Source organism: Pteropus alecto, unplaced genomic scaffold (assembly GCF_000325575.1).
Source record: "Pteropus alecto unplaced genomic scaffold, ASM32557v1 scaffold164, whole genome shotgun sequence".
Taxonomy (NCBI): Eukaryota; Metazoa; Chordata; class Mammalia; order Chiroptera; family Pteropodidae; genus Pteropus; species Pteropus alecto.
The window spans coordinates 14,746,597-14,762,461 of NW_006439568.1; the positions used below are offsets into that span (position 1 = coordinate 14,746,597).

A 15,865-nucleotide genomic window follows, 5' to 3' on the forward strand; every position below is an offset into this window, starting at 1 on the left:
TGTCGAGCTTGAAGGAAAAGGAGCAGCCTAAGAAGCATCACCCTGAGAGGTCAGAAAGATGGCCCGGCCTTAATTGAGATGGGGTAGCGGGAAGAGATGCGCCTTTGGAGGGGACGGTGAGGAATTCTGTGCTGAACACGTATAGTTGAAGATGTCTTTTCTCACTCCCATTTTTTTCTTTGCTCCTATCACGTCCCTGTTCTGGAGCACCTTCCCTCCATTTCCACGTCTTATTCATTGTTTGTAATCCCATCTGTAAAGTCCTGCTGGCGGGGTGACATCAACAATTGTCCCTAGTCATGCGAGCCCACAGGGGCCTCTTCCACTTACTAGTTTTTCTTCTGGTATTAGCACTTTGATTTCCCTTTGTGAAACCACACCTCCATCATTCCAGCACCTTACTCCATGTGCCCCAGGCCAGGCTAATTAGCACACAGCATCCTGTGGCCACAGTGATTATTCAAGAACGGGCATATGACCCAGGCCAGGTCAATGATAGACTTTAAGACTTTGGTGGGAAGTGTTGAGAAAAAGGTTTACTCTTTCTGCATTAGCTGCTGGGCTGGTAGAATGTGAACCTGAAGATGCTGGCGGTACCTTTGCCATTAGGGTTGTGGAGAATCTGGGAGCGAATCTACCACTGAAGAGAATGGAGCCAAGATGGTACCTTTGCCATTAAGGTTGGGGGTGTTTGTGGAGAGAATCTACCACTGAAGAGAATGGAGCGAATCTACCACTGAAGAGAATGGAGCCAAGAGATGGAGTGACACGGGTTCTGGAAGACATCATTTGAGTCCTTGGGTCTAGTAGTGGCAGAAATCACACTACTTTTGGACACCTCTGTTAAGTGAGTTCACTGCACTGCCTAAGCCAGTTTGAGCTGAGCTTCTGTCCTTGTAACTGAAAAAAGAATCCTGACATTACCTGCACTTGTCATTCCCCACGTTTTTCTATGCCACCACGTAAAGTGAATAACATTTCCTGTAGGGTTGTCTTGTCTCTACCACTGAAGCCATAACTTTCTCAAGGGCTAAGACCTGTCTTTGTGTCTACAGAGGTACCATGCACAAGTGTTGGGCACCATCTTTATTTACTGGTAGCTCAGTATGTGGAGACATACATTATACACAAAATGAACTGTGCTTACTTAGACTTACGTTCAAAGTCAAAACTGCAGCCATAAATATTTCCAAGAGCAACACTCTTCCCACCAGACAGCTAGTTACTATAGTCGTCATCTGGGCAACTGTGCCCACAGTTGATGCTTTGCTGTTGCTGCTGCCGCCGCTGCCGCCGCTGCTAGAGACAGACTGTGCTGGTAGGCCGAAAGTTCTGGATTCCACCCGAGCCACGTTATCCAGCATAAATTCAATCTTATAGTTCAGTCCTAGAAAAAAAATCATCATGGCATTTGACTTCTTTTCATTGTTTGTTTTCATACACTTTCAGTTGTGTTTTCATTGACTTAAAAATAATGTGTAATTACTAACAAAATGTTTTTCAGAAGTTGAATCAAATAAATTAGCATAAGTATAAACAAGTGTAAAGAGGGTCTCAGAGTCTGAAGAGTTCAATCTGCCATCAATTACAGGCAGGGGGACTCTGGGTAGATTTTCTTTCTGTAGCATCAATTCCTGCCTCTTAGGGATTCCCTCCCAGTGCCCAGAACTGGAGAGAGGCTGTTTGAAATGAGGGACCATAGGGATGGAAGGTGAAGGTGCTGAACTTCTGTTTGATCCCTGTGTACTTGACCTAGGAGAGGAGAAGCCTCAGCTTCAGTTGGGGGAGGTAGGGATGAGTACTGAACTTTTTATTTTGAAAAAGTTCAATCATAAAGAATAGTACAGTGAACACCCAGATGTCCTCCACTTAGATTCAACAATTTTTAACTGTTCTCAGCATTTGCTTTAAGTCAGATGCTATTTTTGTGTCGCAAGATTGTGACCCTTCCTTTCTTCTTACCCCAGGCAGACAAGCCTGAGGAAACATTTGTTAGATCTGTTTGGAGAGTGAAACATAAAAAGCTCATCCAAATGTTTTTTAATACACATGTTAAATCTTTCCACAGTTTTGAATATGAGGTAACCAATGTATTTTTCCTTGACATAATTTCTTACGGGACTATTGCTATCATTAATAGTGTTACCACACAGAGCAGAGTTTGCAATACTTGTAACCACTCTGAAGTTTTCATTCCTCCAGTTTATTTTTTCTATTATCTTTTTAAAATTAAATTATTTATTTTCATTCTTCCTTTTTTTCAGGAAGAGAATTTAATTAGATCTTGACCATATTGTGCTTTCACAAACAATAGGAATGTGTTCTATAACTTCGAAAATGGATCCACATTGTTCTGTAGACTTTTCTACCACTATTACGATTCATGAAAATGGTATACATTTAATTCTTTCCTTTTTTCACTTTGAGAAAAATCTGAATTTTTGTGGCAGGTGTATTTTTTCTTAATGATCTTGATGTGTAAAGAATTTAAGTGTTTTTTTTTGTTAATAATTCCCTATCCTACTGTCTTTCTTTCTCAAACAGATGTTTTATTGCCATGATAAGACACAGTGGGCCCACATTTGAATGGATAACATAATTTTCTAAGAGCCATAAAAGAAACGGATTTGTCTTTTCTCATGTTAAATTTATCAGTGAGAAAAGTTCCTTGTATTCCTCACAGGGAGAATGAATGTGTGAAGTCAAGAAAAGTTTTGTAAAATTTTATGTGTTTTTTTTTTTTTTTTTTTTTTTTTTTTTTGCTGTGAGGAAGCCCAAGCTAGCCTTGTGGAGAGAACTGAAGAATACAAACAAAATCCGGAATCAAATCCTTACAGCTATGACTGCAATGAAGCCATCCCAGCTGAAGCTCAGACACCATGGAGCAGAGATGCGCCATCCCTGCCCAAATCCCCGACCCACACTATTGTGAGCAAATGAAATGGTGGTTGTTTTAAGCCATTAGATTTTGGGCTGGCTTGTGCCTTGTGGAGAGAACTGAAGAATACAAACAAAATCCGGAATCAAATCCTTACAGCTATGACTGCAATGAAGCCATCCCAGCTGAAGCTCAGACACCATGGAGCAGAGATGCGCCATCCCTGCCCAAATCCCCGACCCACACTATTGTGAGCAAATGAAATGGTGGTTGTTTTAAGCCATTAGATTTTGGGCTGGCTTGTTATACAGTCATAGAAACTGAAACACTATGTATCATATAGGTTGCTAGATAAACATGTTTCAAATGCTATTATCTATAAGTAACGCTATTTTTACCCAGTTTACTCAAAGATGCAGTCTCAGCTGTTTACTTTCTTCTTCTACTCTCTTCTCATCTAATTCTCACATCCCCATTTTCTATGCTAGAAACCACAACCCCATACCCAGGTGGCCCCAGCTTTGCCCTTTATGGAGCTGTAAGTAGAAGAGTACGTGGGTGCCATGCTGTCAGGCTACAGTCTTATCTGTGAGGGGATTTCCCACAGTAATTGTGGGGACTGACTAGAAAGTGTTACAAGAAAGATGCTTTGCTAATTTTCTCACATGTGTTCTTCTGTTATTACAATTTTATGATGGTGAATCTACAAACTGGCTAACTGATCTAAAGATAATGAAGAGATGACTATATTTGACCTTCCTTACTATACACAACCAGGGAACAGATATCCTATACTTGAGGAAAAAAAGACAGACAGACAGACAGACTGAAAGACAAACAGAAGGAAAAACATGAAGACAAACAGAAAGAAAATCAAATAGACATAAATCAATCAATCAATCAATCAATCAATAAGAAGCAGTGGCTCTTCTGTACAGTATATCAGGTAGACACTCCAAGGAAAGCTTTGAACTTTGAAAGAAAATTTACTACAAGGGGAGTAAATTTACATACAAGGGGAGTACTATTTTGTTATCACAATAAAATGCCAAAACCTCTATTACTGCTTCAGCATTCCTGTGATCTTGATTACTTTGGAAGGAAACATTGCTATTTGGAAGTGGTTGTTTGAAGACTTTGGTTGCGTCTTTGCCACTGGGTTCCTTTTGGCTTCACCTTCATGGGGAGGTGGGCAACCTTGTCTTTGGGCAGAATTCTTGTCAGGTGCCTCATTTCCCGTAAAAGGGTCCTAGACCAACTATCATTTAGGATGACTGTAAAGAATTTCGCTCTGCCCTTAACCAGCAAGCACATAGGACACTGGATACTTGTCCAAGAGCACAGTGTCGAACTCACTGCCATGAGTCTCAGCAGCACTAGGTTGAGATACTGCTGCCTAGTAGGCAAACCAAACCATCTGGTATAGGGCATCTTCAAAGCACGAAGAAACAAGAAATGAGGGAAAAAATTCTTTTGGAATGGTTTTGGTTTTCGATATTTAGTTAATATGAACAAAATCAGACTAATGTTGGAATTTCTTTTACTTTATATTTTGACCTTTAGTGTGTATATGTTTGTGTTTGAGAGAACAGTGGTAAGACATGGGAAGTGCCACTATATAACTTTTCAGAAGTTAGGGCCTAGAAAGGTCTTAAATGGGCCCCAGATTGAGATAAACAGATTAATGGAGGCCTATCTCAAGCATAAGTTGTTTATTCATTCTATTCTTTTAGAAACTCTATAATCTATCACCTATGGACCTCTGTTTTTTGGACATATCATTTTGATCTCAATAGGCTTTTACCAGTTGGAGTTACACCATCAACCTCTATGGAGAGAGATAATATAAGAAACATCACCGTGGAAGTTATGATTGTATTTACTGTAACAATGTTGAAGATATCACCTAGTATAGATTCATTGGGTTTACTTTGTGAGAACTCACAGGGGACATTTGTTCTGATCTCAGAGCAAGTTATAATTCTCCACAGCAGTCGGTTTGGGCGCTGTGAATCATGATAACGCTCATGTGTTCTCCTGTGCATTGGCTTTCAGAAGGACTAGGAACCACTTTCCAGCCCAACTCCGACTTCCTGCTTCACCTTCACCTTCTATCTTATTGTTTATTTTCTTTAATTTGAAAAAATATACATTAATTTTTTTGATTATAAATGTAATGTATATTTGGTAAAATTTTAGAAAAATTCACAAATGGAAAAATATAAATCATAATGTAATTTTGATGCATATTTTCAAATTAATTGTTTTCATTTCTTTAATTGCTTATTTTAATTTCTATTATGTTTTGCGTATTAAATATATTTTTGTAAGCTAGACTAAATGTTTTCTGAAACAAAGCAGAGTATAGGGTTCTGATTTCTATAATTTATTGACCAGAATATTATAGAATGCTTCGTTCAATTATAATTGTCTCCATTTATGGGTATGTATGTGAGGATCCAAAATAGCATACTTACCTGTTCTAAGAAGAGCAAGGTCTGTGTAGTTGGCCCAACAGCTGCTAAATGGAATTGTTGTATTTCCACCGAGACCACTGATATGGTTATTATTGGCGTCCTTTAGTATGGCCTTCAAAGTCAGCCAAGTAATCCCAACTGATACACAGTTACCCTAAAGAAAATAAAATTGTAGAGAATTCTAATTGTCCTGTCCCCATGTTTTTGTTTAAAGATAGGCAAAACTTTATTTTGAAATGCCTCATCACAAATTTAAAATCTGAAGTCCTTTTCCTACACAAAAAGTTCACAAATATGGACATTGGAGAAAGTTCAATGAAAAGGAACATTTTAAAACAGTAAGAGATGGTATCCATATGTATTAGTCCAACTTGTAAGGGGCAGTACAATCCTCAGATTGCCAGAGCACCAGGATTAGTAAAGTTGGCTCATCCTCCAGAATTCATAGCTTAATTATTTCAGTTAAATAAAGCTCTGAGTTATAACTTACATCAGAATCTACTGCCTTTACTGAAGGCTGCTGAGAAAATGGCTGTCCTAGCTGCGCTGCCACTGGCTGAGTGATCACTGAGAGTGAGAACACAAAGGCCACATGATGAACAGGAAATGCAAACCTTTCAACTGGTTGGGCAGTCACCTGTAAATGGTCACAAGTGATGGATTAGTTTTCACATGATCAACTACATTAGGTAGCAAACTCATCTTAGGCAGGCTAAATGTAATATTCATTGTTTAAAAATATGTTCAATATGTGAAAATATTATTACAATATTTCCTCTAGATCAAATTCATGAAGCATTGTTATGAATAGAAATAGTTAAATATTTAAAATAGAAATAGAAATAGAAAAACATTAAAATAGGAAATAAACAACAATGTATTAAATAACTAAAATGCATTTTTCTAGTTGCATTTTCTTACCTTAATCCAACCAGAATCACTTGGGCTAGGGATAGGATTAGTAATAGACATGGAAGAGATATTCAATCCAAAGATACTACCGGTTTTTCCTAAAATAACAGCTTGTCCAAGAGAAGCAGCAATTTCTTGGAGTTCAGATAACTGCATCTGACCTATGGGAAAACAGTATTATGATACATGGATTAGAAGAATATAGAATTGTGAGAACACGTGACAGTTTTCACTTAGCTTTTATTTGTGCTACTCCATCTACATTATAGTTTTACAGCTTTCTGACATGACAGTCATATTAGCAAGGATAAGAAAATGAAGAATTCATCAGAATATGTTTTTAAACTGTAATTAAAGAAAAAACAAAGGCAGATACAAGAAAAATGAGTGAAAGCATAGTGGGAAAATATATATCTCAATTTAACACTTTCCCATGTCACTCTTTGTTTAGAAGTGAAGCACTATCATGCATACCTATCATCACATACCATTTTTTTAAAAAAGAGTGTTGTTCTGTAATGGAAGAATAATTGGCATCATCAAATTTACTGTAATAAATGACTGAATTATTAAGTTACTAATAAGTGGTTACTTGCTTCGGACATTGATGATTTTCAAGGTTAATTTTAACACTGTAGGTAGTTTCTATTCTCTTTTTCTAGCTTGGCAGGTCCTCTGAAATCTACCTGCCCCCATAATGCTCCTTGCCTTACGAAGTGGCTTACCTCCATTAATCATACTCCTTTTGTCCGAAGCACTTGGTGGGGTAAAACTGTGACTTTACTACAGAAATCTAACCCCCGACTCCACTGCTCAGAATCTCTAAGGGTCTACTCTTTCCTTAGGAAAACACCCACAATCCTTTGGCTTACAAAGAAGAAAGCTTCTTTTGGTTTCCCATGATTTAATCTAGCACCTGCTGACCTCTCAACCTTACCATCTTCAGCACCTTGCCCTTCCTGGCTCCTTCCACTGCAGACCTGTTGGACCTTTTCCAATTCTCCTAATATACCAAACTCTCATCAACTATTTCCTCAGCCTTACCTCCTTTTCATTGATCAACTCTTTTCACGCTTCATCTCTCAGCTATAAGGTCACTTCTCGGATCTTTTATACTAGGTCACATCCTTTTGTTGATTGTATTAATTGCTATAATAACTAAACAGATGCTAAAGCCCCTTCATAATTCAGGAAGAGGTTGGGATTATGGAGCAGAGCAGGTAAAAAGGTCTCTTGGCCCTTACAAGATTCAGGATGTGGGGTTGGTGGGACTTCTGAAGCCTGGCTTACCAGGCCCTGATGGGGTTATTTGTGGCTGTGGATTTGATAATTACATTCCTCTACCTCAGACATCTATTTTTCATACCTGCGGTATTCCGGCTTATGAACTGAGAGGGAGGGTCTCCAATCTCCAGTTCAACTGTGAGTCCCAAGGATCTCTTCCTCCGCAGACTCTCCCCTCGTATGATTTTGCTGACACGGATTTTGTCATTTGGTATCTTTAGGTACAAGGCAAGGTTTCTAACCAGATTATGAGAGCTATAAAAGTCATCTTCCATTACAGCAGGTAATTGGAAAGAAACAAATATGACTGCAGTGGTATGGATTTCAACAGGTACAGTTCCTTTAACCAACAGGTAAAGCATCTGGTAGGTTCTATCAAAGTAGTTTTCACCAAGGACCATAGAATTCAGGTTAGGAAGAAATTGCTCTATGAAGAAAAAAAGCCAAAATAGCACGGTTAAACATATTTATATGATCACGATTACCATGTAGTATTTAATATCTGTTTAAATTTAGGAAATTCTAAAAAAGTTCAACATTATCATTCTTTCATAAGAAAGTATGTATATTAAAAACAAAAACACTATAGAACTGACAAGCAAAATTAAAGTCAATCCTTTAAGTAATACCATTAATAATATGTATTTTGTTTTAAAAAATTAAAAATTTATTAAAAATCAATTAATTTAAAAAACAATAATCCTTAAACATTAAACTTATTTATAAAGCAATACTATAGACACAGCATAAATGAGAAATAAAATCTAATTATGGACCCAGGAGCCTATATTGTACTTATGAGATTATTTTCATGTTAGGAATTTTAAAGCCTTGATCAAAGGCATTAGGTAATTAAAAAATATAAATTTAGCTTTAATAGCCATCGAGTTTATGCCGTGCTATATATTTAATCTTACAATTCAGTGCTTCTATTTTTACCAAGGATAGAAATGTGTAATACAAATGAAGTATATACTAAAACATCCCAGAAGGATCTTACGCCAATGAAATGGGTTTACATTTCGGCCTGAAAAATCTTTGATTAATGCAAAACAAGTTCTATTAGGGAAATAAATTTTATAAAAGTGAATGAAATTATTATATATATATAATGAATGAACATATATATGATTTAATGGCAGAGTATCAATAACTTCTAAGAGGTTAATATATTCACTAATACATACTGAGTACTGACAAAAGCTGAATCGTATAATAGTACTGGAATGAGACATATAGCTTCTTACCACATTTCACAGTGAGGCTTATGAAGAAAAAGAAATTAAAATTTAGAAAGAAGAGAGTGTTTTTTATGAATGTCATAAACACTCATAGCAATTATAGTAAGAGTCTTTTCATTATTACTGTCTATTACTTTAATATCTAATAGGATATATTCTGAATGCAGTTTAGTTTAAACATTCTGTGAATCTGAAGAATGTGCTTTTGTTGTGTAAACAGAAGCTGCTCTCAAGCTACTGTTAAAGCTGCATACACCATTTATTCTAGGTAATTTTCTCATGTCTTCACAGTAACGGAAAGAAACAGATACATAGAAGATAATAAAAAATTTTAGGTAATCTAGAAAAAAAGCAATGTTTTTTTCCAGGGGTAAAAAAAATCTATAAGAAGGCACTAGTTGTTTTTCAACCCTTCAACATCTTTACAACCAATTACCTGTATGAAATTCTGCCTGTTGAGATTATTTCTACTTTCCTGACTTGAATGATAGAGTATTTGGTACTAAAAGTGTTGTTTGAAAAAAAAAGAGTTAAAATTTATGAAATTAAGCTATAAATATGTGCAACATTTACATATAAAAGTGATAACATTGATTCACTTAGCTTATTGGGAGGTAATATAGCATAATGGTTATGTGCATGGGATCTAGAGCTAGAATCTGGGCTCTGCCCTTGCCAGCTTTTATACTGTTATGGACTGAATGGTGTCTCTGCCCCCACCCCCCAACTCACGTGTTGGAGCCTTAACCCCCAATGCGAGGGTATTTGGAGATGAGGCCTTTGAGAGGCAGTTAGGTTTAGATGAAGTCATAAGGGTGGGACATCGTGATGGATTAATGCCACCAGACAGAGACACCAGATAGCCCCCTCCCCTTCTGCAGTTTCTCTCCCCGCCCCCCTCTCTCTCTGTCATGTAAGGACACAGTGAGGAGGCTATCTGCAAGAAGAAGGAAAGCTCTCTCCAGACTCCAATGACCGTACCAGCATCCTGATCTTGTACTAGCCGCCTCCAGAACTGCGAGAAAATAAATTCCTGTTTTTGAGCCACCGATTTTATGGTATTTCGTTATGGTAGCTCCAGCTAAGGCAGAGACCTTGGCAAATTATTTTATCTCCTTGTATCTGAGTTTATTCATCTCTGCATTTCTCATAGGGTTATTATTGGGATATAGTAACAATGAGTTATTATATACAAAGCACTTAGAACAGTGCCTGGCACATAATAATGTCTCTGGAAACATTAGCTATTCACATTATTAGTGAAATAGGACTTGCTCCGTAATGAATATGGGTTATTCATTCATACTCTCATATCTAGCTTATATTATGATCTACAGCACATATAATTGTTAGTCAAGACTATGGGGCACATATAAAAATAATACGTGGCACATGTGTAATGGAATATATTGACCTGGTTTAACAAAAAGACTTCAATGAACAGAGATAAATCCTCGTATGGAAAATATTAGTAAATGGATAAGTTTAGCCTCTACTACATGTTATATTTAATTCCAGAGTTTATTATATTAATGTTCAGTTGATGATATACTAGGTTTCTTGGCAGTACTTCCAGTGACTGCAATTAATTTAGACTCTGTTCTCTATGAAATAGAAGTGAAGAAGAGATAGGATAAAAATTCTAAGCAAAATTTCTTGTGCACATAGGAATAACTGAACTAAATGTGTAGAATGCAAATGTTCCCAGGGAGGCAAAAGGATGTCCATCATACACAAAAAAACTTTTATCTGCATATATACAGTTAGATAGGAGTTCCATCAGGAATAACCTTTGAGGACACATGTGTTATAAATGAACGCATCTTAGAACTGGGTTGACCATGGCTAAAAACGATTTTCTCCTGCATTTGTCAAGGACTAAGGAATTAAAAATATTAATAATGAAAAATTATAAAGAATTTTATATGTAATTAAGTACATATACAATGTGTATTATATTGTACTGAGTAAATACCTGTGTAGAGATGCTGATTAAATTCACAATATTTCTGTTCGGGATTCCATACTGTATTTTTGGGGCAGACCAATGCATTGTTCACATAGACGTCCAAACGCTGAAGTGTGGAAAAAAAAATTCCTACCAGAATGGCCTGTTAAAAACAAATAATATCTTTGTGTTTTAAACGAACAATAAAACAGAATATTTAGAATTTAGTTCTTTAAAAAATGTCCTTCAACTATATATACCTTCTATAACATATTAAAACTAAGTTTTATGGATTTAGGATAAATGGACTTACATTCAACCATTCATACAGATGTTACAACTTAACCTTAATTGATAAGTCTCAGTGGAAAAGTATAATGTAAGAAAGAAATTATTAGAGGAGAATCTCTAAATTAAAGAAAGGTTCCTTTAACAGATAACAAAGTTCAATACAAGCTTTCAACTCCAGGAGCGGGGAAATGGGGAACTTAGCAGGGCTCTGTATGACACAGCCACACAAAACCAGCTACTTAATGTTGGAAAAAATGCTTATCTCTGAGAAAAATTTGGTAGCAAGGCTAATCAAAACCAGTCAAAATAACTATCCACTCTGATTCAATGTTGTTCATTTTTCATGTTTATAGCCTTCACATTTCATGCAATCAGATATAATCATAAAGTGAGGAAACTTTTGCAAGGGCAGGGGCAAATTAATAAGGAATCTAATAAGCTAGCACAGTATGGAATCTACTCTTGAAATTTTCTACAGAGGCTCAGAATACTAAGTCGCAGTACTTTGTAGTTACATTCTTATTTTTAAAATTAATTTTTTTTTTTCATTAAAAAATCCAGTGCCTATCTGAGCCCAGCACTAACTAGTCTAGGAGTTCTGCCCTATTTGAACTTATAAATAATAAGAGACTATAAATAATAAAAATAATATAAAGTAAACTATGAAGCTTGTTAGAAAGTGTTAAATGCTATGGAAAAAAAGGTAGATGAATAATTGGGAGAACCCAGAGGGGAGGGGTGACCAGGGGAGGCCTGTGGAGATGAGGGTAGAATGTTGCAGGCAGACTCAAACATCTGAAACACAGGCCCAGGTGTTACAGGTGGTTGCATGTCTGCGGTGTTGAGGAACAGCAAGGAGCCCCATGTGGCTGGAGAAGTAGAAAAAGTCAGAGAGGTGAGGGGTTGGATAGAATCTTATACAGTCTTGAAGGCCATTGTGAGGACTCTGCCTCTTACACAAAAACCAAGGAGGAAATTATTGCAGGGTTTGAGGCAGAGGAGTGACCTAATCTGACTTATATTTTGAAGGTACAGCTACTGAGGTGAGAACAGACAATAGAGAGGGCAAAGGTAGAACAGGAGAGGAGTTGGGAAGCAATTGCCTTAATCTAGGGAAGCGATAATATTGGCTTAAACTGGATGGTAGCAATGGAGATGGTAAGAAGTGGTCAGATTCTGGATATTTTGAAGGGAGACTCAATAGGATTTGCAGATGGATTAGATGAGGAATATGAGAAAAAGAGAAGAATCGACTGGTTCTAACCAAAAGAATGGGATTGCTATCACCCAAAGAGGGGCAGTTTTCTCCCTTTGTTCCTTCTCTCTGCTTCATCTCATCGACATCGTATCTTCACATTCCCAATACTCTGACACTTTCAGGTCTCATACTCTTAGAAAAGAAAATCAAAATTATAAGACTACTGTTTAACCTCATATTCTTTTCCCACTGACATAGTATATATAAATTTAACCATCCCAACTGAATTTGGTTTATAGCAAAGACCTGACATTGAAGATATTTTATATAACATGTGGTGATCTCCAGAGTAAATTCCAAAGGTGTATTTCTGACACATAGAAATAATGGCAGCATGGAAGAATAAATACGTAATTCTCGTGATCAGTTTTACATGTGCACTATTTTTATGTAAAACTTTAGGTTTGTTTGCTAAGCACACAAATCATAGGCCTCACTGTCACTCTTCATATATGAATCAAGTGCATATGGGAGAGAGGTGTTTCATACTCGTACGTGCTCTCAGGCTGATGAAACTGTCTAGACGACAGTACTTTCAGTAGTTCCCTGATGATCCCTGAAAATGAGCTGTAGGGCTGACAGTGCTCAGGAGAACAAGGGAGGAGATAAAGTCCTTATATGCAAGTAATTGACACCAATAACTCTTAAGAAATTATTTCTATCTTGCCTTACCTTGTTATGGTCAACATTTAGCAACATCAGTCGAAGATTCTGAGGGCTGGTGCCAGTGAAGTAAACTTCATAAGGTTTGTTAAGAGCCACAATGCTATGAAACAGGGACAGTCTTCTTTGGCACGTGTATCCAGCACACCAGCCATGATCTTGCGGGCCTGAATCCACATAAAATGAAAGTTCGTGTTCCCTATGGTGCATATTATTAGTGCAAAGTCTGAAGAGTAATCATATTAAAACTAAATTGTAGTGATCAAGTTCAGCATTTACATCCATTATTTATCTTCCTATCTAGCCAGTGATCTAAGCTATTTCTCAAATCTTGGTTTAACAAGAAAGGCAGGGAAGCAATGCCTCCCCACTACCTTTACTTTGACACTGCCCAGGGTAAGAAGGATAAATAAATGTGTTGGGGATTTGTACTGGAAGGTCATTAAGGGAAATGGCGGATTTGCATGATACTCTATTTTAATAATCGTATTTGATCCCAGGCCAAATGATAAGGAAGAAAATGTGTGATGCCTTCTTCCATCTATCAAATGTGAGTTTGGTGGGGAAACAACTTACTCAGACTCTTTGCTGAGAAATATGCTGTAACAGAATCAGTTTGTTAAAAACAGAGCCTGTACTTTACTGGGAAACATGGACGTTTTTATGTCTAAACCATTGATTCATTAATCCTTTATTTTACTCACTCATTTGTTCACTTAATTTGTAAATTCAACAAACTCTTAAGTTTGTTTTTTTACTGTCTCTAATCTTCCTCCACTGTTATTTTAATACATTTTTGTTAAAGATTGTGATTATCGGTATTGTTGGAGGGTCCACATCATTAATGCACTGAAGCAGTCTGAGAAATAACTTTCCAATAAACCCTCTCAAAAGCCGAAAGATAGTGGATACTTTTCTACCTGGATCTAGACATTTCCAAAACAGGTATAACATGACTTTTATAGCAAACTTCTTTATTTCACTTCACTTTTAAAGTAGCTGGGCTAAACATTGAATGAGATGTGGAATGATGAATTTTCTTGATGTATTTATTTATTAGCTTTGCTCAATTTCCTAGCTTGAAATTATTATCAATATTTATAACTAAACTTCAATTAAATTTTAAATCAATATAAGCTTTTAAAGCTCAAGTAGAACATAAACTTTCCCTTAGGGTCTGAAATGTAAACCCTACCTTTCAATAAACCTTCTTTGTGGGTTTTGAACATAAACAGAAATTTCTATTTATAAAATGAAAATTTGAGTGACAAAAGCCACCTACAGAAATCTTTCTGATCCAAATCATGCCTCGTTAGCACCTGAAAGACCCTTAAGCCTTTTTAGGGACTAATTTTCAAGTCCTCATTGTTGTTTCAGGGTAATATGCTGGGTCTCTGCCCTCTGTTTTCAGTAGCTTTCCGAAGTTCATCTTATTCACTGAAAAAGTGCTAGACTCCCAGGATCTGAATTTTCATGGAGACCTCTGCTTTCTCTCCATACGAGTGCCACCATGACCTGAATGTAAGGAACCTAGACTCTGGATTTTGTCGATACCTCCTTGACAGTCAAAGGTATCAGGGATGAAAACAAAACAAAACATTACTTCAAAATTACGTCTTCTAAGGAGTCATGAAAATGAAAAACGAATAGGCTAAAAATGCTTATTCTCAAGTATTCCAAATACTATTAGTTTTTAAATTTATGTAAGGCAAATTGCCTTTCTGGAGATACTCAGGCCAATTTTTTCTTAAAAATATTTATGTCAACGTATCATTATAGATATGAAGATCACTCAAGAAATAACTTTCCTTCTTATTCTAACAGTCAATTTGAAATAACTGTCCTAGCTTTCTAATATGAACTGCTGAGAGTCAAGTTATTATCTCCTACACATAGATCTTTCTTAGAAACAGGAGACAAAGAAGTCCAGATGTTTGCTAGTTTTATGAAATAATTTATGAAATGTCCCCGTGCATGTAATAAATGTCGAAAGCTTTCCATGACTCTAGTTTTTTGACATTGACTACCTACCATTAATGAGATCAACATAACCATTGCTCACTATAGCCACTGGTGAGAGTCTTCGAGTTTCTGTGTCAGAATCCAGGCTTTCAATAACCATCATTGCATACTCCATCCCAAAGCACCGATAGCTCTGCCATTCTGGAATGTATTTACAGGTTGAATCTCTAATAATGCCTAGAAACAAAGGTAGATCCTTTTTAGCAATGAAAAAGAATATCTTTGTAAAATCATCCACATATTTTTTCCTTGTTATGTAAGATTAATAAGTAGAAAACATGGGATTTGTTGAGTACATTAATCATTAAAAATAAAAGATACATTTTGTTTCACAAAGACTAACAGAAAAATATCCAACAAACCTTTATAAGGTGCTTTCTCAGTGATAGGAATTCTAGTTCCATTTGGGTATGTGAGCATCACCTTAGGAATTCTGTAGTCTCCAATTCCAAATTGGCTATTTCCATTCCATTCATATTCTGATTGAGGTATCACTGAACCAGAATTTCCCAGAAAGGAGCCATCCATATCTCTAAGAAGAGATTTCCTTTTGGCATCACAAACCATGTCTACACAATCAGATGGATTCACCTTACTGCAGAGAGAAGGCAAAATGTATGAAAACTTAGATTTAGTATCCCTCCTGTTTCTAAAGAGCATTTGAATATACTTGAGTATTTAATAAGAGAGCATACAAAAATACTTGGTTGATTGAATCTTATTTCCAAAAAGATTAAAAGTGGGACCAAGTAGCATATATAATTACCACTGTAATGAGGTCTGTTTTTCCACTGTGTTGATTTGGTCTATTATGAATTCATTAACATTTCAAAAGGACAAGTTATATCCGTAGAATTTAAAATTAGAATTCCATCTTATTATTCCATATTT

The 15,865-nt window shown here is 36.4% G+C and overlaps 1 protein-coding gene across 1 annotated transcript in view; it reads right to left on the minus strand.

Annotated features, from left to right (window-relative positions):
- Positions 1 to 845: 845 nt before the first annotated feature.
- PKHD1L1 (PKHD1 like 1) overlaps positions 846 to 15,865 on the minus strand; it is a 132,682-nt gene continuing 117,662 nt past the window's right edge. Inside the window, exons 69-77 of the mRNA XM_025050064.1 lie at positions 15,337 to 15,569; positions 14,984 to 15,151; positions 12,962 to 13,119; positions 10,768 to 10,903; positions 7,634 to 7,978; positions 6,277 to 6,428; positions 5,846 to 5,992; positions 5,356 to 5,509; positions 846 to 1,387 (exon numbers count right to left, since the gene is read on the minus strand). Coding sequence (XP_024905832.1) covers positions 1,122 to 1,387; positions 5,356 to 5,509; positions 5,846 to 5,992; positions 6,277 to 6,428; positions 7,634 to 7,978; positions 10,768 to 10,903; positions 12,962 to 13,119; positions 14,984 to 15,151; positions 15,337 to 15,569 — 1,759 coding nt within the window. The 3' untranslated portion in view covers positions 846 to 1,121. The remainder of the gene's footprint in view (positions 1,388 to 5,355; positions 5,510 to 5,845; positions 5,993 to 6,276; positions 6,429 to 7,633; positions 7,979 to 10,767; positions 10,904 to 12,961; positions 13,120 to 14,983; positions 15,152 to 15,336; positions 15,570 to 15,865) is intronic.